The sequence below is a fragment of the Halichoerus grypus genome, chromosome 6 (genome assembly GCF_964656455.1).
Source record: "Halichoerus grypus chromosome 6, mHalGry1.hap1.1, whole genome shotgun sequence".
NCBI lineage: Eukaryota > Metazoa > Chordata > Mammalia > Carnivora > Phocidae > Halichoerus > Halichoerus grypus.
Window position 1 is genome coordinate 169,266,255 of NC_135717.1, and position 23,670 is coordinate 169,289,924.

Sequence of the window (23,670 nt, forward strand, 5' to 3'; positions counted from 1 at the left end):
GTCCTGATGATGCTGTTTGAGATCTTGGCTCCATCTGTGGCTAAAGTCAGCACTACTTCTGGACTTTTCGGTTTCATGAGCCAATGAATTCCTATCTTCCATTTGCTACTTTGAGTTTCTGTGGCTTGCAACCAAAAGAGTCCTGACCAAAAAAAGCTCGTTTTTTAGCTTTTCTGTCCCTCTTAGAATAAGGAGTGAGAGCTGTTTCAGGAGTGAGAGGAGGGGGAGGACTGGAAAGCCCCAGCATACTGAACCCTGGCCTAGCAGAGTTCCATGGGCACCGCACAATCTGCTGTGCTGTCCCAAAGTTGGGCCCCAAGGTTACAGCTTCTTAGTTCACTGTTCCCAGCTACTGTTCTCCAAAGCAGGACACATAGAGTAGCTGGACCCAGAGAGGTTTCCGGCTTTAGCCACATGCCATATTATAACTAGCCTCCCCACGGAACTGTAGGCCCTTGGATTAGGCGCTGGTTTCCAAACCTACTGCCCACCTCTCGGTAAATTCTCATTGGTGAGGGGGTTACTCAATTTAATCCAGAAAATTTTTCTGAATCTCAAATCTTGGGACTTATATTTCCTTTCCTACCAAAAGGCTCCGGGCTCCTATATAAATTAGTCCATTGCCCTCTAGTGCTCTGCATACCAGGGAATCTTTAGCTGTTGCTCAGTTTTTATCAAGTAACAAAATCTTCCCTTCCCCAGGACAAAAAGTATGCATTTATATTTGTATACCAAAAGAAGTCATTTAAGTGACTTTGCTGAATACAGAAAATCTGCTCCTAGATGACTTATCTCTGCTTCTTCAGAAAGCAGCTTCTGTGGTATAAAAAAAGTAAAAACAAAAAAAAAGCTCTTATTTCCCAGTACCCCACACTGAACAATTTCTGCTTGTCAGGCTGGTCTCTGTTTCCAAATCCCAGCTTCTCTGCCTTTGCACATGCTGTCCCACAGCTTAACCTTTCCTCTCCCATTTTTGGAATCCTATAATCCAAGACCACACTACTGATAAATTAATTAAATAATCATTTGCTCTCTTTCATTCTTTCATAAATATTAGTATTTTCTCTTAACTAGTGTACACATTCTTTGGGGGCAGGAACCATACTTTCCTTGTCTATTTTTTAGCTCTAAGCGTTGCTGAGTGAATGAGAATGGATAATCAAATATCTTTTGTAACAAATGGTACTTTCAATACTTGCATTTTCATACAAGGTGATGCAACGTAAGAGATGAAATCTTTTTGAGGTCTATAAAGATTGTCATTATAAATATTATTAGTATTTTAATTTTGAAATACTTTTATCATACATTCATTCTGAAAACTAGATTTTATTTTTGTTTAACAGAAAAAAACTATATTCTTTTGCACATTTCTAAATTTAGTGTTCAGAAATTTTACATGTAAATTAACTTTAATATTTTTTAAAAAATATTTTGAATTCTCTACCCCAAACTTAAAATATAAAACTCATGCTACACTGATTACCCCAAACTGTAAATTTCCTAGTTACCTTCCTCTTTATCACCCCATAAAATATGTTTGAATCAGAAATACATTTTTTTAAAAGTAATTTCAACTTGTCAAAAAGTCAAATGGTTTAAAATTTAGTTTAATTTAATATTTCTTTTCCATTGCTATAGAGGTGAATGTACAGTTTGATGTTGTAAATAAAAAAAGCTTTTTTGTGTGTCCTGTAAATGGCTCCCCCTCTTTTGGAAGTGTGTCCACCCCTGTAAGTGTTCAAGGGGAAATGATAGGAGAATGGTGCATTTCTGGGCTCTTAGATTTTCTGTTTAGTGGCTGACTTTGGACAGCTAAAGTGATAGGATCAGGTACCCCTTCCCAATTAGTTTTCAATAGCTTTATTCATATATACACATGTATGAATATATATATATATATATATTTTTTTTTTTTTTCCTGAATTGACATACAATGTATAGTGATTATACATCAGGGACTTTTAGGATAAATATAAGATTTAAATTCCTTTTGTTGACTTTCCTGTAATAACATGTGAAAAAAACAAACTCTTACTTCAAGGTCTGAAATTTGAGACTGCTCTTCCATTTCTTCAGCTCCTAATAAGCACTAAGAAGCAATCTGCCTCAATTCGCCGCCTACTCCTTGGCATCCCCAATCCCTCCAGCAGTTATTGCGAAGGTGGCTTCATTTTCAGGCATCTCAGGGCTAACAGAATACAAGGGAACAGAAGTTTAAAAAAAGCTCTATTTCTATAAATACCATATTCATGTCACAGGCATCACACCCCTATCAGTCTGAGTCTCCAGAGACATTTCAGAGTTGCTACAGCTAAATGTGGACTATAGAATTTACCTACAAGGATTACCAACCCTCACAAACACCGAACAACTTGCATTTCTAAGGTTCTGAATGTCAAGAAAAATGACCCCAAACTTGGAAATAGGCAGAAGGAATAACTGGGTGTTCTTCCAGTATACTCTCAGGCAACAGTGTGGCAGGCCTTCAGGGGTCTGGGTCAAAAGGGGGGGGGGGGTGCATGTTTCTGCTGACTAGGCCAATGCAGGGCAAAATTGTGAAAGGCTCTGAAGTGAACTAAAAGATTGCCAAGTACCTTCAGTGGAAAAATAGGTTGCCCAGCACATCCTTCCAGGTTCCCCAATTCTGTGAGGACTCTGCTTTTCGTTGTCTTTGAGCTACTTGACAACTCTGCAAGTTGTAGGTAACCATGAGTAATACAAATTATTCTTGTCCATAGAAATGTAAATTGTATGAGGAGGAATGCAATTGATTCTTGTCCTATGGATATTGACCTGTTTTTGATCAATTTCTAATTCATTTTAGCATTCCTTATTTGGCTCCATATGTGTGTTAATTTGATTTTTTCTTTGATCTGATTATAAAATCTTATTAGTTCCTGCATTAATTAATGACTTAAATAAAATCTTTGACATTTTATATTTGTATGTGATTATATGATCTTTTAGGTTTCACCTTTTACTTTATTCTACAACACTGCAGGAGTAGAGGTTAATTTGTGGAAAACTGATAGCAATGCAGGTGATTCTTGTCTGAGGGTGATGCAGATGATTCCCGTCTATAGCACTGGAAATGAATTTCATTGTGTAGAGAAGCAATTGATTTCCCTCTAGTAGAAAAAACAACTTCAAATGTTACAATTTATTGCCTTATATTAACCAGTTTTTCATCTATTAACAAATTTATTTCAGCATTCCTTTGATTGACTAAATAAATCTCTTTCAAATTATCCTTTGAATCAGTTTCTTCATTACTTGAGTTGAATCAAGTTTTTGACACATGTTTATTTTATATTTATTTGCAAGAAAGTCATGTTTTCAACTTGTGAAAATCATATGTTAGTATGTACTAAACCCTACAGATTTCACAAAAATGGGACTGAGTCCCTACTCTCAAGAAGTCTAACAGGTGAACTATGTATGACGTATGACAAATATGCAAAGTAAGCTAAATTTCATAAAGTCAATATATATGTTACAGAACTCTAAAGAAAGGAGACATTAGGGGCGCCTGGGTGGCTCAGTCGTTAAGCGTGTGCCTTTGGCTCAGGTCATGATCCCAGGGTCCTGGGTTCGAGCCCCACATCGGGCTCCCTGCTCGGTGGGAAGCCTGCTTCTCCCTCTCCCACTCTCCCTGCTTGTGTTCCCTCTCTCGCTGTGTCTCTCTCTGTCAAATAAATAAATAAAATCTTAAAAAAAAAAAAGAAAAAAGAAAGGAGACATTATACCGGTGAGGTTGATTAGGAAAGGCCTCATGGATAATATTTGAAGAGACTTTTGAGGCAGAAATGGGGGCATTCTAGGCAGAGGGAATAGTATAAACAAAAACATGGGAATAGATACTTGTGTTATAGATAAGAAAGAGAAGAATAGGGGCATCTGGGTGGCTCAGTTGGTTGAGTGTCTGCCTTTGGCTCAGGTCATGATCTTGGGGTCCTGAGATCAAGCCTGCATCAGCCTCCCTGCTCAGTGGGGAGTCTGCTTCTCCCTCTCCCTCTGCCCCCCCACCACATTGTGCTCTCTCTCTTTTTCAAACAAATGAATAAGATCTAAAAAAAAAGAGAGAGAGAGAGAGAGAAGAAGAAAGTTAGGTTTAGGTATGTTGTGTTTGAAGTACCTGTGTGATAGTCCTGTAGAGGAGTTCTGCAAGTAGTTGGAAACGAATATCTAAAACTCAAGTAAAAGGCTAAACAAGAAATAAAAATTTGAAAATCATTGATGAGAGAAAGAGCTACTGCTATTTTGTGCTGTTATTATATCCAGGTTATGGTGATTGTTTAGTAACATTAATAGCTTTCATTTATTAAGTATTTACTAATTACTACATGTCGGTCTCCTTTATATTATTTTATTTTAACTTTATGAGAACTCTTGGGTCTATATTATTATCCCCATTTTACAGATGAGAAGATCGAGGTTCAGAGAGAAGTAATTTGCCCAAGGTCACAATTGCTGGTAAATGAAGATGCTGGATTAGAGACTAAGTTATTTGACTCCAAAGCTCAATGTTGTTGTTGTTCTTTTTTTTTTTTAAGATTTTATTTATTTTTTTTGTCAGAGAGAGAGAGAGAGAGAGAGAGAGAGCACAAGTAGGGGGAGCAGCAGGCAGAGGGAGAAGCAGGCTTACCACTGAGCCAGGAGCCCGATGCCAGACTTGATTCCAGCGGAACTTGATCCCAGGACCCTGGGACCACAATCTGAGCGGAAGGCAAACGCTTAACCGACTGAGCCGACCAGGCGCCCCCAAAGCTCATGTTCTTAACCACCAGACTTTATTGCCTCTCAAAGCTGGTTTTTGTTTTTTGATTTTGTTTGTTTGTTTTGTTTTATTAGAGGGGTGGAGATTAGGCACTATACTCTGAGCACACTATGGGTTAGGTTACGTCCCTTAGGAAATAGCAGCCCCCCCCCCCCCGCCGAGGATAGTAAATGGGCTATAAATAAGGCCGGTCTTGCTAAACTAAAACTAGAGCTGGATAAGAAGGCCTGAGCTGAATCAGAAAATAACCTTTTGGCTTTGATGGAAAATACTCAGTTGGCCACTTACAAATGGCAGGAAGCTAAGGAGATGAGAAAGAGGAGGACCAAGCAAGGTATCTGCAAAATTGAACTGGGATTTGTTTGCTTTTTTGGTTCTAGAAATAGAATCAAAAACAATTACTTCAGAAACTTGACCATTTGGGTGCCTTTTCAGTTCTTCTTTAATTATTTAAAATTTGTTTTTTCTTCGAATTCAGTAGAGTTCTTTGTTTTTAATGTCCACCAATCTCAGATATGCTAAGTGGAATAAAATAAATGGGGTTTTTCTTCACTCAAAAGTTTTAAAGAGAGCGGGGCGCCTGGGTGGCTCATTCGGTTGAGCAACTGCCTTCAGCTCAGGTCAAGATCCCAGGGTCCTGGGATTGAGCCCTGAGTCGGGCTCCCTGCTCAGTGGAGACCCTGCTTCTCCCTCTGCCTCTGCCTGCTGTTCTCCCTGCTTGTGCTCACTCTCTCTGTCAAATAAATAAATAAAATCTTTTTAAAAAAAGTTTTAAAGAGAGAAAAATGCAGACTGGGGGCCAGCTATAATTACTTAGGGAGGCTGTAACTATAGTGGGATCATGACCTGAGCCAAAAGCAGACGCTTAACCAACTGAGCCACCCAGGCGCCCCCTATAGTGACGTTCTAGGGAAAGAGCTTAGTTCATTTTTGTAGTCACTCTTGTATATCTGGGAATTCTTCCGATAACCTTTTTCTGCTCAATTCCTTGAGAATTTTGTGTTTTCTCTGAACAAGAAATGTTTTTCTCTTACATCTGTGTAAGTTAGTCGTTGAAGCCATGGCAGTAACTAGAGCAGATGTTATGACTGTCCAAAATAGAGCATCTTTAACAAACTGAGAAACAGTGTAATGATTAAAAGTGTTGGCCCTAGATTCAGACAGTACAGATTCTAATCCCAGTTCCATCTTTTATTGATTGTGTGATCTGGGCAAGGCCTTTCATTCATTCACTAAGAAAGTATTTATTGAGCACCTGCTAAATCTTTGTTGTAGGCACTTGAAATCTAGAAGTGAAAAAAATAGACAAAGATCCCTGTCCTTGTGGAACTTATATTTGGGGAGAAGAAGAAACAGATAATAAATAATGAACATAACAAATATATTATGTAATATGTTAGAAGATGATAAGTGTTATGGGGAAAGAAAAAAATAGAGCTGGGTGAGGGACAGTAGAAGTGTGGAAACTGGGAGGAGTTGCAATTTTAAATAGGGAGATCTAGACAGGTATTGTGGAGAAGGTCATATTTGATCAAAGATTGGAGGAGGGGAGATTGATAACCAGAATGAGGGCTACGTGGGGAAAGATGATTCTAGGCAAGTACAAGGCCCCTAAGGTAGAACTGTGCCTGGCACGTTTATAGAACGTCAAAGTGCCCACTGAAGTTGCAATGCTGTGAGAGGAGAGCAGGGGCAACAGGATAGGGACACACATGTAGTGCTAAGTAAACCACTATAGAGACTCGAGCTTTTATTCTGAGTTAAGATGGGGAGCCATTGGAGAGTTTTAAGCAGAAGATAGATATGATCTGACTCAATTTTACAAGGGATCACTCTGGCTTCTGTGTGTTTTTTTTTTTTGTTTGTTTGTTTTTTTAAGATTTTATTTATTTATTTAATTGACAGAAAGAGAGAGGCCCTTGCCTCTTGGGGACACCCTCTCCCTCCTGTTCCACAGCTTTGGGGGACTCCCTTTCCCCAGCCCATAATAAGTACTGTGATTCATAGCAAAAACCAGATTAAGAGCTTATGTGATTTCTTTTTGGTTGATTTTTCCTCCCTAGGGTAGAGTTATTATAAATCTGCCCTGTTGCTCAGGGTTGGCTAATCAGTCAATCACAAATATTGTACATCTATTATGTCTCAGGTACTGGGAATACAGCAGTGAGCAAGAGAATCATGTCCCTGTCCTCGGGGTATTTGCTGTCTAGCTGGATGGCATGCATTACATAAATCATTACCAGTAGAATATAAGCTCTATGAGAGCAGGGCCTTGTCTTTCTGTTTTAGTCACTACTCTATCTCCAGAACCTAGAACAGCTGGTGTGTAGTAGGTTTCTTGTAAAAATGTATTGTTTATAATTCTTATTAAATAAGTAAAGTACCGTGAGAGAATATAAATTATAATATAGGGTACAGCTTAGACTGAAGGGTTAGGGACAGGTTCCCTGTGGAAGTGATGTTTAAACTAAAACCTAAAAACAACAACAACAACAAACCCCAAAAAAACCCCAAAAAACAAACCTGGCAGAAGAAAGAAGAATATATCTCTACCATATTCTATACTTTCCCTGCACTGACCACACTTCAACTGGAATCATTCTTTTGCTATCTAGCTTCACTGTAAGCTTTGGAAGGTCAGGGACCAAGTCTATATGTCAACAGAATCCCTGAATCCCTAGAACCTAGTCCATAGTAGGGACTTCCCAATGGAGTGAATACTTTTTGAGAAGGAAATTCAGACATGTAGGATCTGCTAGCGGTATAATTACAGCCTCTCAGGAGAGGCAATTCTATTTAATGCCATATGCCCAAGAAACTGATTAAAAATAAGAAAATATTTACCTGTCATAAATCTTGGCAATTCTCAGTTCTCCTCTTCCTTTTCTCAAGCTTATTCTTGTTGTTGAAGCATGAGCCAGGATGTGTCCCCCGATGGGTTTTTTGGGGTCTGCCTGAAAACTGAATTAATAAAACACCTTTTTAGGTTTCATCATAGGGACTATATACAGTAAAACCTGCAATTATAAGGCAACTTTTCTGTGGAGCACAGCAGGAGATGGGGTAGGTGTGTGTTCTACGCAAGCATAGGCTCGTTCGTTAACTATGGAGTGGGGTATGGATTGGAGCTGCTCTATACCCCCTTGCCATCCTGTTTAGGCTTCTGAGAGTCCTATGATGTACAGTTCATGTTTTGATTGCTTTTTTAAAAGGAAAAAACACAAATAAAATGTTATTCATTGTCTTAGGATAATTCTTGGGGGTAAGAAATTTTTCTTCTTTACAAAATACAAAGACTGAATTTATTTATTCATTCATTCATTTATCAGAAATATTTACTGCTTTCTCTTTTTTGCCACCATCCTGCTCTGTGTGGCTGGCTGCTTCTCACCATGTCTTCTCACAAGACTTTCAGAATCAAGCGATTCCTGGCCAAGAAACAAAAGCAGAATCATCCCATTCCCCAGTGGATTCGGATGAAAACTGGTAATAAGATCAGGTACAACTCCAAGAGGAGGCACTGGAGAAGAACCAAGCTGGGTCTATAAGGCGTCACACATCATGAAATGACACACTTAATTGGCACACATATTTAATTAAGCTGCGTGAAGATCATGTGTTCTATCATTCCGTAAACATCCTTCCTACCTAGCCATAGACTTGTCTTATCATGGAAATGATTTTTCTCTGTGACTATGTCTCTGCACCAGTAGGCTGGTTCAGTAATAAATGTGAGACCTTTCGGCTCTACTGCTGTTGTGTTTCTGATTTGTGAAGGACTGAATTCCCCCACCTGTCAGATCATGCATAACACTGTCAGAACTTTCTGCAGTGATAGAAATGTCCCTTGACAACCAAGTATGTAAAGTGTGGCTAGGGGGCGCCTGGGTGGCTCAGTGCCTTAGGCCCAGGTCATGATCTCAGGGTCCTAGGATCGGGCTCCGCACTGAGCAGGGTATCTGCTTGCCCCTCCCCTGGCTCAAGTTCTCTCTTCTCAAATAAATAAATAAAATCTTAAAAAAAAAAAAAAGAAATATTTATTAATGGCCTACTATGGGGCACCTGGGTGGCTCAGTCGTTAAGCATCTGCCTTTGGCTCGGGTCATGATCCCGGGGTCCTGGGATCCAGTCCCACATTGAGCTCCCTGCTCAGCAGGAAGCCTGCTTCTCCTTCTCGCACTCCCCCTGCTTGTATTCCCTCTCTCACTGTCTCTCTGTCAAATAAATAAATAAAATCTTTTTTAAAAAATGGCCTACTGGGGCACCTGGGTGGCTCAGTCATTAAGTGTCTGCCTTTGGCTCAGGTCGTGATCCCAGGGTCCTGGGATCAAGCCCCGCATCGGGCTCCCTGCTCCGCGGGAAGCCTCCTTCTCCCTCTCTCTCTCCCCCTGCTTGTGTTCCCTCTCTCGCTGTCAAATAAATAAATAACTAAATCTTTTAAAAAATGGCCTACTATGTGCCAAGCACGATTTTAGTCTAATGAATAAGAAATGCCCAATTATCCCTATGAGGTCATGATGTAAATGAGAACAGATTGAGAACCTCCTTCTTGTTCAGTAACTGTATGTTGGAAGCCTTCAACTTCGCACTCGTTATGAATTTGCAGTGAGAATAATTTTGGAAATGGCTTTGTCTTTATCACTGATGCTCAAAGTTTATTCTTCTAAAGGAAGATACAGAAAAGATAAGTTTTTACTATGTCTGAATTCAAAAAATATATTATGATTGCAAGGTAGTTACAAATATTGTTGATACTCATCTTGAGAGATATATTCACTAGGGGACTAACACTCACTTGGCAAGAAGTGAAGTGTTCTTAATAACCCTAATAGTGAATCCTTTAAAAAAGCCTAGGAGCTTTAAAGCATCAACAAAATACCAGCAAACCAAATCTGGCAGCATATTAAAAGGATTATACATCATGACCAAGTAGGATTTATTTTAGAAATGCAAGAGTGGTTTAACAAAGGAAAATCATCAGTGTAATATACCAGATCAAAAGAATAAAGGGGAAAAACCCCCACATAATCGTCCCAGTTGATGCAGAAGAAAACCTAGGCTTTGAAATCATCAATAAAGGGAACTGAATATAAACTAACAGGTTAGGGGCGCCTGAGTGGCTCAGTCGTTAAGCGGCTGCCTTCGGCTCAGGTCATGATCCCAGGGTCCTGGAATTGAGCCCCGCATCGGGCTCCCTGCTCCGCGGAAAGCCTGCTTCTCCCTCTCCCCCTCCCCCTGCTTGTGTTCCCTCTCTCGCTGTCTCTCTCTGTCAAATAAATAAATGAAATCTTAAAAAAAAAAAAATTTTTAATAAAAAAATAAACTAAGAGATTATACTTGATCAAAATAAACTGTGACATAGCCTAATAACCTCAGCTCTGGGAGAATATGGTTACAAGTCAGTTTAAATTCTGCTTGTTCCTTGAAGGTGTTCAGGATTCTGGTTACTCTAAGTATGAGGCATGGTGTAGTAAGGATGTAACTGACTGGCATGAGGTTAAATAGATTGAAGGGTGGTGGGGGTAAGAAGCTGTCTGGTAAAGGAGTCTGCTGATAACAGCATGAGTCTGCTTATAAACTGCTGCTTGGTTAAATGGCTCAGGAGTTCGGACCAGAAGATCCCTGGCTGGGGCTGGATAGGATTCGTTAAGATTCAGCAGGTCCAACGTTGAAACAAACACAGAAAGTTAGTTTTGGAGTGAACCACTATCAAGAAAGTAGTAGCTGGGCAGTTGAGACTGACAGCAGTTAAGAAGTCAGAAGGCCATATACTACATCTTTATCCATTTATCAGTTGATGGACATTTGCACTCTTTCTATAATTTGGTTATTGTTGATAATGCTGCTATAAACATCGGGATGCATGAATCCCCTCGAATTAGTATTTTTGTATCCTTTGGGTAAATACCTAATAGTGCCATTTGCAATGACGTGTATGGAGCTAGACAGTATTATGCTAAGCAAAATAAGTCAGTCAGAGAAAGACAAATACCATATGATTTCACTCATATGTGGAATTTAAGAAACAAAACAAATGATCATAGCGGAAAAAAAGAGAGGCAAACCAAGAAACAGACTCTTAACTATAGAGAACAAACTGATGGTTACCAGAAGGGAGAGGTGGGGAATGGCTTAAATAGGTGATGTGGATTAAGGAGGGCACTTGTGATGAGCACCGGGTGATGTATGCACGTGTTGAATCACTAAATTGTACACCAGAAACTAATATTACACAGTATGTTAACTAAGTGGAATGTTAATAAAAAAAATAAGTCAGAAGGCTAGGTTGCTTTCTGCAGGCCGCTGAAGGGGTAAAGCAATAAAGTGATCTCAATTGGATGAAATAGCTAGAGTTGAGTTGTCTATGTAATGCTTACAATTCAACGCCACTCTTTTTAATGGAATGGCTCCAAATTTTCCAGGTGATCCTATGTTATCGGTGGTTCTTCAGGGTCTTAAAAGAATCCTATGCTCTATACAGATGTGCCCTGATGATATCAAACAGGGCTAGGACTCTGAACTTGCAAATACTATACTTACGCTTCCCTAATGTACGTTTCATATTGTGCCTTTAGTGCTATTATTATTCACCTTCTATATTTCCCTTCAATCTCTCTTCTATTAGCTGTCACTAAGCTCCTTAAGGGCAGACACAGTATTTAACAGTGTAGCAACCAGCTGTATTTAACTTTGTATTTAAACACTGTATTTAACTTTGTGGCAACGAGCTACACAGTGGGTGCTCAAAGATATTTTTGAACGTAAAATATGGATGTTATAAAAATATCAAGGAGAATACTGGACTGTAGAAAGACTGGTGCTTCCACAGAAGGTACACCAATTAGAAATTTCTATCAAGAGGAGACAAGAAGCTAAATGGGTGGAGAGAACTTTCAACAGCTATGTTACTGCTTCTCTCAGATGGTCTCTCAGTACTGCTTAGTAATTCTCCTACATGAGCATGGTTAGTCTCCTTAAGCCCCCTTTTCCATTCTTGTCCCTTCATCTTGGATGACAGAGCTTGCTTCTTTTTTTTTTTAAGATTTTATTTATTTTGGGGCGCCTGGGTGGCTCAGTTGTTAGGCGTCTGCCTTAGGCTCAGGTCACGATCCCGGGGTCCTGAGATTGAGCCCCGCGTAGGGCTCTCTGCTCAGCAGGAAGCCTGCTTCTCCCTCTCCCACTCCCCCTGCTTGTGTTCCCTCTCTCGCTGTCTCTCTCTGTCAAATAAATAAATAAAAATAATAATAAATAAAAATAAAGATTTTATTTATTTTTGCAAGAGAGGGGGTGCAGGCAGAGGGAGAAGCAGACTCGCCACTGAGCAGGGAGCCTGACCTGACATGAGACTAGATCCCAAGACCCTGAGATCATGACCCAAGCCAAAGGCAGATGCTTAACCGACTGAACCACCCAGGCGCCCTGACAAAGCTTGCTTCTTTGTGAAAAAGAAATGAGTGTTCTCAGGAAAAAGTTCCCTCAATTTCCCCTTCTTTCTATTTGCTGCTTATATACTTCTCTACAGTTGTAGTCATCCTTTCTTCTTCCCTCTCAAACTTTGCTTTTTCCTTCTTCCAACAAGTCCTCTTACACCTTGATGCCGTTGCACACACAATTCCCTGTAAATGAAAGCTCTTTTCCCACTGTGTTTGTTCATTTAGTTCCTACTCACCCATCCAGTGTCATCCCTCTTGGAAACCTTACTTGATCCTCTGAAACAGAGTACAGCCTTCTTGTCCGTGCTCTCATACCACCGTATATTCCTCTTTGAAAGCACACTACATTGTAATCTTTTTTTAATTAAGTAGGCTCCACACCCAATATGGGGCTTAAACTCATGACTCTGATATCAAGAGCCACATGCTCCACCAACTGAACCAGCCAGGCACCCCCACATTGTGATTTTTAATTTATAGTTCTCATTCCCCTACTATACTCTAAATCCTTATTCATCTTTGTAACTCCAGTGCCTAGAAAAGTGCCTATAATATAAAAGGCACTGTATAAATATTGGTGAATGAACAGAGGAGAGGACAATTTGGGTCTCCCTGATCTACATTCTTTTGGATACAGATTTGTATACACATCTTCAAAGAAGCTATAATTCAAGGAGCTTCTGACAGAAAGGCAAATGTAAAAGGAGAGAGAATTTCTCTTTAATTGAAGTAATCCTATTCCCACCCCATTGCTGATAATCTAAAGAAGAGCAGGAAGGTGGAGCTTTTAGATGTATAGCCATGATTTTTTTTAGCAAATTATTGTTTGCTGTGACCAATGTGGTACCTTGTGCACAAAAGAAAATAGGTGCTACTGCTTGTTACTGATTACTCTAGGTGAAGAGCCTGGATGTTAAGAATGTTATCTCAGGGGCGCCTTGGTGGCTCAGTCGTTAAGCGTCTGCCTTCGGCTCAGGTCATGATCCCGGGGTCCTGGGATCGAGCCCCACGTCGGGGCTCCCTGCTCTGCGGGAAGTCTGCTTCTCCCTCTCCCACTCCCCCTGCTTGTGTTCCCTCTCTCGCTGTGTCTCTCTCTGTCAAATAAATAAATAAAATCTTTAAAAAAAAAAAAAAAGAATGTTATCTCAAAAAAAAAAAGTTATCTCCAAAGGGAGATGATTTTGAATGAACTAAATGGGGAAATACATTATAGAATGTCCAAAAGTACTAAAAAAACATATAGGAAATATATTATTGGAAGAAAAATGTCCTCAAAAGTGACTCATAAAGAGGTTATACTTAATCAAAATTGATTACCACATTCTATAACAACCTTAGCTCTGGGAGAATATCAAGCCAATTCAAATTTTACTTGTTCCATCAAGGTGTTCATGATTCTGTGTAGAATTTATGGCTCTTAACCTTTCTTATAGGTCACTAATGCTTTGATAATTTAATAAAAGATACAGACCCTCCCCCAGAAAAATGCACATATGTATATACATGAACTTTTCATGTAAGTTTAGGGGATTCATGATTTCTCTCTCCTCTGATGCAGATGGGCATTAGTAATAATAACACCTAGGATTTATTGAGTCCTTACTCCATGGCAGATGCTCTTAACTCATCCAAATATTTCCTTTTGCTTCGATTCCATATTTAGTGAATAACTTTAGATTAAAACTTGAATTCCTATAAAGGTCTGCCTACAGGTAGAGAATGCACTGGTCAAGAAACTCAAATGTAGTTACATTTTTCATTGTCAGTAAACTGGCCCTCTGCTCTTTCACTGAGTCTCTTGAGCTTGATTAATGTGAATCTTCCCCTAAGAAATGGATTGGCTCTCAGTAGGTGACCAAATCAAATCTCTGCCTATAAGGCTGAGAGTCCTGAACTCTGGTCAATTCACCAGGGTAATGGATACATCCTGCAAAGTTTCTCAACAGCTTGCCAACCTCTCTCCAGGCATAGATGGCCTTGATGTACTGTGTGGTGTATGAGCTTTGGAGTTAGACCGGGTTCAAGTTTTGGCTTACCAGCCAGCCATGTGACTTCAGGAAAATTGCTTAAGCATTGTAAGTGTCTGTTTCTTTATTTTATTTTATTTTATTTTTTTAAAGATTTTTATTTATTTGACAGAGAGAGAGACAGCTAGAGAGGGAACACAAGTAGGGGGAATGGGAGAGGGAGAAGCAGGCTCCTTGCCGAGCAAGGAACCCGATGCGGGGCTCGATCCCAGAACCCTGGGATCATGACCTGAGCCAAAGGCAGACGCTTAACGACTGAGCCACCCAGGCGCCCCTGTTTCTTTATTTTAAATGGGGAGTAATAATGGTCCCTAACTGGTAGGGTATTTGTAAGAATAAAATGAAATAGTTTAAGTAAGGCATTAGCCCAGTGACCATAATTATCTGCTTTTCCAATCCTGACTCAAACATGTATGATCAATGTTACCTTGGGCTAGTTACTTACCTTTATGAACCTCGGTTTCTTTACCTATAACATGGGAACAAAAAGATCTCACCTCTTAGGGCTGTCATAAGGACTCAAGATATAGTTAATATAACTCATTGAGAGCCTACTACATGCCAGGAGCTGTGCCAGGTCATTTATGTACATTAGCTCTATCTTAACACTAATCTTGGCACATAAGAGATACTCAATAAATGGTAGCTATGGTTATTTAATTAAATGATTCAGTTAAAACAGCCACTCTTTCAGTGACATGTAGACCAAGAAATTTTCTTAAAGTTTCTTTGAACCTCGAGTATTCTAGCAATTATAACCAAGGCTTGAGGTAAAGTACAAGAAGATGTAGCATTCCGCATCCTTTTAGAGGGCTTTAATTTACTTCTATTTCTGACCTAGTAAAACAGCTTCAGAAAACCACCCACATTCCTCCTTCAGCCTATTCTTATTTACCCTTCTTTCATATTTTCTTCTCCTTTCCTCCTTTTCTCAGGGGATGGGAGAGTATGATGGGTAGGAGGAAGAGAGAGGCGTGGATATTAGGAATAAAGAGGGGCCAAGAGAGACTGTGTCATTTATCCCCATCTGATTGAACAGGACATAGTGTATTACATCGTTGAGGGTAAGACCCAGAGCAGCCTGACCTCCCAACTTCAAACCAGCATGCTGGGGTCATGAAGTACAAAATTATGGTGATGGTAGGGCAGGTGATATTTTCCTAGGAGTGGGATAGGGAGGGTAGCACAGCGAGGTTAAAAGAGCATTAACTCTGAAATCAAAGATACCTGGGTTCAAATCCTGGCTCCCGTTTTTATTTATTTATTTATTTAGTTAGTTAGTTAAATGTCCCAGACTTGGCCAGAGGGAGCCCCTTCATTTTTTATTTATTTTTTTTCAAAGATTTTATCTATCTACTTATTTGACAGAAAGAGAGGGAGTGGCAGACAGAGGAAGAAGCAGCCCCCCCCGCCCCCCCCCCCAGGAGCAAGGAGCCGGATGCCAAAGCGGAAGGCAGATGCCTAACCAACTGAGCCACCCAGGCACCCCCAGGCTCCCATTTTTAAACTGGATGATTGAGGGGTGCCTGGGTGGCTCAGTCGTTAAGCGTCTGCCTTCAGCTCAGGTCGTGATCCCAGGGTCCTGGGATCGAGCCCCGCATCGGGCTCCCTGCTCGGCAGGAAGCCTGCTTCTCCCTCTCCCACTCCCCCTGCTTGTTTTCCCTCTCTCGCTGTGTCGCTGTCAAATAAATAAATAAAATCTTTAAAAATAAACAAATAAACTGGATGATTGAGGAAGTAGATACTCTGAGCCTCTGTTTCGTCCTTTTCAAATTAGGAATAATAATAGTATCTACTTCAACTACTGGTTGGAGTGGGGACTTTCAGGGGCCCGCACAAAAATTGGTACTGTCCCTGAGGGACAGCTGGAACTCCTGGTACTTTGGACTTGCTGCAGGGTAAGCTTTTGGATGGAATTTTTGAGAACGGGTCTATTGAGGAGAGAAAGGCTGAGTGAACATGCCCAAGAATGAGGAAGATTCTTTGAGATTAGGGGAAGATAGGGAAAGAAGAGTACTGCAAAAAGAGAAAATTTGGGGGAAAGAAGAGACTTTTTTTTTTAATATTTTATTTTTAAGTAATCTCTACACCTAATGTAGGGCTTGAACTTATAACTCTGAGACCAAGAGTTGCATGCTCCATCAACTGAGCCAGCCAGGCGCCCCAAGAAGAGATGGTTTTTGAAAAGGGCTATGTTTAGGGACACTTGGGTGGCTCAGTCAGTTAAGTGTCTGACTCTTGATCTTAGCTCAGAGGTCTTGATCTCAGGGTCATGAGTTCAAGCCCTAAGAGTTCAAGCCCTGTATCGGGCTCCACACTGGGCATGGAGCCTACTTAAAAAAAAAAAAGTAAAAGAATAATAAGGGGTACGTTTAAGAAGTTTTGTTAAGTAATCTCCCCACCCTGCCATTTTCTCATAAAATATGCAGAAAAATTCTGGGGCTTGGGGGAGGGGCATAGAATGTAGCAACATTCTGAGACCGGCTTCATAGGAAGAACAGGGAGGCCCAAGGAGGCTGAGTTGGGGTGATGAGAGAATTATACAGATAAAGCATAAAAGCACCTGGCACATGGTAAGCAATCAATAAATAAAAGACCTCTTAATCTCTTAATGGAGTTCATATAGTTTATTTTTACTTACTTATTTTTAAAGTTTTTCTTTTATTTAAGTGGGGCTCAAACTCACAACCCCAAGATCAAGAGTCACATGCTCTTCTTTTTTTTTTTTTTAAAGATTTTATTTATTTATTTGAGAGAGAGAATGAGATAGAGAGAGAAAGCATGAGAGGGGGGAGGGTCAGAGGGAGAAGCAGACTCCCTGCTGAGCAGGGAGCCCGATGCAGGACTCGATCCCGGGACTCTAGGATCATGACCTGAGCTGAAGGCAGTCGCTTAACCAACTGAGCCACCCAGGCGCCCCGTGAGAGTCACATGCTCTTCTGACTGAGCCAGCCAGGTGCCCCTGAAGTTCAAACAGTTTAAATGACTTACTCAAGGTCACCACGCTGGTGAACTTGGCTTAATGTTTTTTCTTTAACCATACTGCTTCTTAATTTACGCAAATGATGTTGGATCAGTGGGTGACACCCTTAGAGAACAAACTGACTGCACATTTACAAGACTGCAAATGTTCTAAGATAACTTTTTGTTTTAGCTAAACAAATACACAAAGTAGGTGGCTACATCATGGTCTTATTTGTCACTCATATCATCTGCCCTGGTGTGGAGCTTCGCAGGCTGATACTTTTCACTTTTTATCTCCAGGCCTTCATCAGCTGGATCATTTTAGTTCTAAAATCTGTATCTGTAAGCCTCGTCTAGGAGCTAATGCTCTGCTGTATCATACAGCAGCTCCTCGCCTCTATAATTTTGTTCCTTTTTAATACGATGTGCCGTCAAGTATAATGCATGGGATATAAGCCTCAATTATTGTCAGCATACTCGGGGACTCATACCAATTACAGTGATATTTCTCTGACAGGTCCCAGGCAAGCTGCAGCTTGGAGTTCTTTAACACTGAGAAACAAAGATTTGCTTTATGGGAGGTTTTCTAATAGCATTTGAGAGTCTTTAGTTTAAAACTGTACTGTTTTTTATTTCTTTTTCATTTAGTTGCGGCAATCTGTGTGCTTTATATAAAGACATACATTTAATTTATATTGTTATAATTTAATATACTTTAGAATATACTAATCATAATTATAGTGAACCTTGATTCCTCACAATTTGGCTTGGTGGGGGAGATGAAGTTTCAAAGCAGAGTCACCCAACAAAAGTCCTAGCCTTTGCTATCTTGTCTGGCTCTCAGCTCACTTCACTATAAATCTCCCCTCTCCAGCTCCTACAATTGTTTCTTTCCATCATATCTCTATGTCTCCTTTCGTTGTTTTATTGGAGTCAATTCAAAATGGTTTTACTCTTTTTGAAATTTTCTACAAATATAAGAAAAAGAACCCCTATCTGACCTAATTTCCACAGATTTCCTTTGCCTTCTAACCCCAGATAGACAGTTTTGGCCTCTGCAGTGTTCCCTCCCCACACCTGAAGAAAGAACATTGCTCTTTAACTTGTACTGTTTTATTTGAATGCAACCCACTTCCTCCCTCTGAGCCAATGAGTCATTTTCTCTTTTTAAAGTGAGCCCTGAAAATCTTCCATTTCTCTTCAGTTTAAAATTATTCTCTTTGTGAAGTACTTTCTGTCCTGTGCATGAAAGACACCCTATAAAACGGAGAAGATTGCCTTAACTACTCAAGGACCACAGACAATACCTGACCTACCAAGTCCTCACAATTCTGAGTTAAACGGACATCATTTATTTTCTTCTTTATGTAGGCAAGGCACATAGTGTCTTTTGTGCACTAGTGAATTCCCAGAATCTTGATACATAGATTTTCAAAAAGTATTTATTGGATGAATAAATGATTGATTTCCCCCCCTCAGTCTTTTTAACTTGCTTAATACCATTCATGTAATTAATATTTTTCACATTGGAATCTCCTGTGATTAAGTAGAAAGTACTCATAAAAGGGTATTGAAAAGTGAGATATACATATTGCAGAAGATGCAGCAATACTCTTAGGGTTAGTGTAGAAAATGCCTGAAGTGGGGCGCCTGGCTTGTTCAGTCAGTGGAGCATATGATTCTTGATCTCAGGGTTGTGGGTTTGAGCCCCACACTGGGTAAAGAGGTTACTTAAAAATAAAATCTTTTAAAAAATAAAAAAATAGGGGTGCCTGGCTAGCTTGGTCAGTGGAGTGTGCAACGCTTGATCTCAGGGTTGTGGGTTCGAGCCCCACTTTGGGTGTAGAGATTACTTAAAAATAAAACCTAAAAAAAAAACAAAAACAAAGAAAATGCCTAAAGAGAGACATGTTCGTTTCAGTACGATTTACAAAATTTACATTGGCATATCAAATATCTTCAAACACATATGTCAATGACCCGTTTATCTGCTACTAAATGATGTATTGTCTTGGTTTTAAATAAAACTATATTGCAATCATTAGAGTAATAATTGATTTAAGCAAGAACCTTCAATGGATGCTAAAACCAATTGGTGCGAGCTTATTGCAGAACATGATATTTCCAGGTGTCTCAGATTACTCTTACATACCCCACAAATTACTTATTCATTATAAAGGTGAAAAGGTCTTTTACAATGGGGAAATCTTGTGAACACCATCTTAATCACATGATCAAACTTCACATCACTAATAATGGGACAAACCGCCATCGTATGCCTCCTGATATGATCTATGGAGAAGGCCATAATATTGCTTATGTAATTTTCCTGCCAAAAGTGTTTAACATTTTAAATCATGAGGAAAAATACCCTCCAAATTGAGGGACATTCTGAAAAACCGCTGGCCTGTGCTCTTCAAAACTGTCAGTGTCATAAAAGCTTAACAAACGCTGAAGAGCCGTTCTGATTAAAGGAGACTAAAGAGACAAGACAACCAACTCCATGCAGTGTTTGATACTCAATTAGTCCTGAATCAAAAACAAAATTAAAAAACCCCGGCAACTATAACAGACATTTTTGAGACAATTGGAGGTGCTGGAATATAAATGTATATTAGGTAACACTAGTGTGCCAGTGTTAAATTTCTTGACGGTGATAGTTATACTGTGGTTGTGTAGGAGAATGTTCTTGTTCTTTTTTTTTTTTTTTAAGATTTTATTTATTTGACACAGAGAGAGAGACATAGCAAGAGAGGGAACACAAGCAGGGGGCGTGGGAGAGGGAGAAGCAGGCTTCCCGCCGAGCAGGGAGCCGGATGCGGGGCTCGATCCCAGCACCCTGGGATCATGACTTGAGCCGAAGGCAGACGCTTAACGACTGAGCCACCCAGGCACCCCTAATGTTCTTGTTCTTACAAGAAATATGCTCAATTATTAAGAGGGGAAGTGTCATAATGTCTGTAAATAATCCTCAATGGTTCAGGTGGAAAACCTCTCAAATGGTTCACAAAAAATACACACATATATATTTGAGTATGTGTGTGTACGTACGGAGAAAGAGAGTTTACACACATGCACACACACGGACACACAAAACACGAGAGAGAAAAAATGTGGCAAATGTTTACAATAGAAAAACCTAGCTGAATGATATATGTATATTCGTTGTACTAATCTTGCAACTTTTCTCTGGTTAAACAATTTTCTAAATAAAAACTTGTTGGAAAGATTGACATCATGAATTCAGGGTTATTTTGATTGCTTATTCAGATACATAATGCTCAAAATGTTTGATGGTGGCAACTAATCTTTCTTTGAATTTTCTGTTTTCATCATCCTACTTTATTTAGCTCTCCTTGCCTTTCTGTTCACTGCCATCTGTCAAGCAGAGCCATCAATAAGTATGTGATGTGCACAAACACCTCAACAGATTCTGAACATGCCTAAGTGTGAACTGAAATTCTGTTTCTTCTAACAGGAGACTTCTCTCATAGGACCTCTTATAAATGTATCTCTTGTATATCCTGCAGAGAGCCTCCTTTTTTTGTTTTTAGGCTGGTAGTTTATCATACTGACTAGAAGCCATTCATGTATATGGAATATAAATTTTTATCGTTTTCTTTTTGCTCTCCAATATCTTTTCAGCCCTAGACAAAAGGGGAGCCCAAAGTATCTCTAAAAATGGTTAAACTATTGCTTTATTCTATAAAGAACTAGAGAAAAATAGACTCTGGATAACAAGTGATATTTGCAATTATGAAGTAATATTCACTGAGCAATAGAGTGATTTGTGATATATTTGTGCCCACATTGGGACTGATCATTTTGGAATTATTTTCTATTCTTCACTCTAACCCTTTTGATATTAACCTTTGTGAAATACAAAAGCAGAATATTGGAGCTTACGTCATAGTTGCTCCTGGATCAGCAGTCATTTGATTGGTCACAAACACAGCCACGTTATATTCTGCACCAAGAAATAAAAGTAAGAAACTAAGGGAATAGCAGTATAAAAAGTTCATTGCTTCGATTTCAGAGTTTAGGAATACTGTGCTACGAATTGATTTTATAAACAATATTACATTCCTATTTTTTCATTGATAACATAAATTAATTTATTTAAAGTTATTATTGTTATTACTATTTAGGTACTTATTGTATTAGAATTAGTATTTTGGTTTAAAAAAAAAAGAATTGCATTCCCATGAAGGTAATTTTATTTTTAAACATGTATTGCCTCCTGACATTATTCTGAGCTTCTCTGCAAAGCCTACTCAACAGTCACAGATGCTATTCCGATAGCACCACTTATTTTAAAAATCTACCTTCTGAGATTTTTTGGAGTCGTGACAACATCTGGGCCAATTTTTGCTGCCGTTCAGCCAACTCCCCACGACCGCTGAAATCCACTCGAAAAAGTGCCATTATTGAATCAATGATCTGCACAGGATTAATGTAAAAAGAAATATGGAAATGGAAAGAAGAAGTTAATTTGGATTGGAATCAATAGAAGAAAAATAATACGCTAAATAGCTGTGTGAGGGAGTGGTATTTAAAAGCTTGTACCAATAGCTTGAAGATGCCAGCTTCTTCATGGAACTTTGCTGCTACATAATCAAGTAGCTCCATCTGATGTTCACCTGGTGGGAAATGCAGTGAGAAAATGTTATAACAGCTAGAAGAAGCAGAGGCTAAGATCATTTATGTTCTTGGAGTCAAGGAAAGAGAGTCATAAGAGGATTTTCTTAATTGTTCATGGCTTTATTAAATATGATCTCACATTCTGCCTTAGCATGCATGCCAAATGCTACATTATCCAAAAAGAATGTTACTCTCCATTTCAAAGACAAGAACAAGAAATCAGTTGAGGACATTTTAGTATCTCAGGGCTTGCCAGATGATAAAATTTGTGGACTGACTAAATAAATTTGGAGGAAAGCAAAATGAAAAGAGAATAGAACAGCATCAAAATGTTGTAAGTATCACTCAAATAGCAAATCAGTGCTGCCAACCTTAAAACAGCCCAAGCATCCAATTACATGGGGCTCTTACTAGTATATGCACGTGCATAAAGGACATTGTCCAGTACTGCATCATGGTCTACGTTGAAGCGGTCAGCAATGTCCCGAAGGCGATCTGGACGGCTGGAGTATGCCAAGATTAAGGATCCAATAAATCAATTCCAAAAAAAGTTTAAAACAACTACAAAAAATAATACCTTAAGTAAGTAAACTAACAGAGAGGCAAACATCGTACCTGCAAAGGTATTCTGGAGGATGCTAATAATCACTTAAAATCTGTATCAGATTTTTCTTTTTCATAAGTGCCCAAATTAATAAATAACTTAGTTAGTGATAACAGTGATAGAAATGATGAGGCAGTGATGAATTTAAATACTAAATACTCTAATCCTTACAATAACTTTGGAAGCTAGTTGTTATGGCCTACATTACATTTTACAAATGAGGACACTGACAAACAGAGATTAGGCAAATGACTCAGGATTATGTAGCAAATCATTTACAAGAGAAAAACTAAAAAATAAGATTTGTGACTCTCTTTTGATCTCAGTTCTGTAAAAAATAGATCTATTCTAGGAAGATAATATCACTGAATTATAATTCAAGTCACTTCAAAGTGAACTAATTCACTCTCTTTAAACTCCTCGCTTGTTCGATATGAAGTAACTTAATATACTGTTAACCATGAGTTGCCAACAAATGATAAATTTGACTACATAAACCAAAGGAGCAATAAGTAATTTCAAGGATCACGGGGTGCCTGGCTCAGTCATTTGAGTGTGTGACTTTTTTTTAACAAATTTTTTTTTTTAAGATTTTTTATTTATTAATTTGACAGAGAGAGACACAGCGAGAGGGGGAACACAAGCAGGGGGAGTGGGAGAGGGAGAAGCAGGCTTCCCGTTGAGCAGGGAGCCCGATGCGGGGCTCGATCCCAGGACCTCGGGATCATGACCTGAGCCGAAGGCAGATGCTTAACGACTGAGCCACCCAGGCGCCCCTTGAGTGTGTGACTCTTGATCTTAAGGTTGTGAGTTCGAGCCCTACGTTGGGTGTAGAGATTACTTAAAAATAAAATCTTAAAAAAAAAAAGGAATCTCAAGGGTCAGAAGGAAATTATCAACCTATTGTTTTCGGTTTGTTTAGGGTTTAAAATCTCCCTTCTTCTAAAGGACTTGTGTTAGCTTTCTGAAATTAGTAAATTCATAGGGAGGCAAATTCAGAGTACCTGCAAAGGTATTTTTGAAGATGCTAATAATCACTTACATCCTATCTAAACTATAAAGGAGCAATCAACATTTTTTTTAGGTCTTTGGTGATTCCCAAATATGCCTACAGTATTCTCTGAAGTGAAGTGAGCTAAAATAAAATCCATGTCTGTGTTCTCATTTCACTTTGTTTACAGTGTTTATATAGTACTGATCACACTATAACTGTAAAATGAG

General features: G+C 39.2%; 1 protein-coding gene and 1 pseudogene across 3 annotated transcripts in view; one reads left to right on the plus strand and one right to left on the minus strand.

Annotated features, from left to right (window-relative positions):
* Positions 1-1,906: 1,906 nt before the first annotated feature.
* Positions 1,907-23,670, minus strand: part of DMC1 (DNA meiotic recombinase 1) — a 37,905-nt gene continuing 16,141 nt past the window's right edge. For 2 of the 3 annotated variants that reach the window (XM_078076631.1, XM_078076630.1), the window contains exons 9-14: positions 22,257-22,348; positions 21,771-21,844; positions 21,530-21,644; positions 21,111-21,171; positions 7,625-7,741; positions 1,907-2,191 (exon numbers count right to left, since the gene is read on the minus strand). In XM_078076631.1, the coding sequence (XP_077932757.1) occupies positions 2,122-2,191; positions 7,625-7,741; positions 21,111-21,171; positions 21,530-21,644; positions 21,771-21,844; positions 22,257-22,348 (529 nt within the window). In that variant the 3' untranslated portion in view covers positions 1,907-2,121. The remainder of the gene's footprint in view (positions 2,192-7,624; positions 7,742-21,110; positions 21,172-21,529; positions 21,645-21,770; positions 21,845-22,256; positions 22,349-23,670) is intronic. The other variant, XM_078076632.1, reaches the window with a different exon arrangement.
* Positions 8,122-8,486, plus strand: LOC118542247 (large ribosomal subunit protein eL39 pseudogene; annotated as a pseudogene).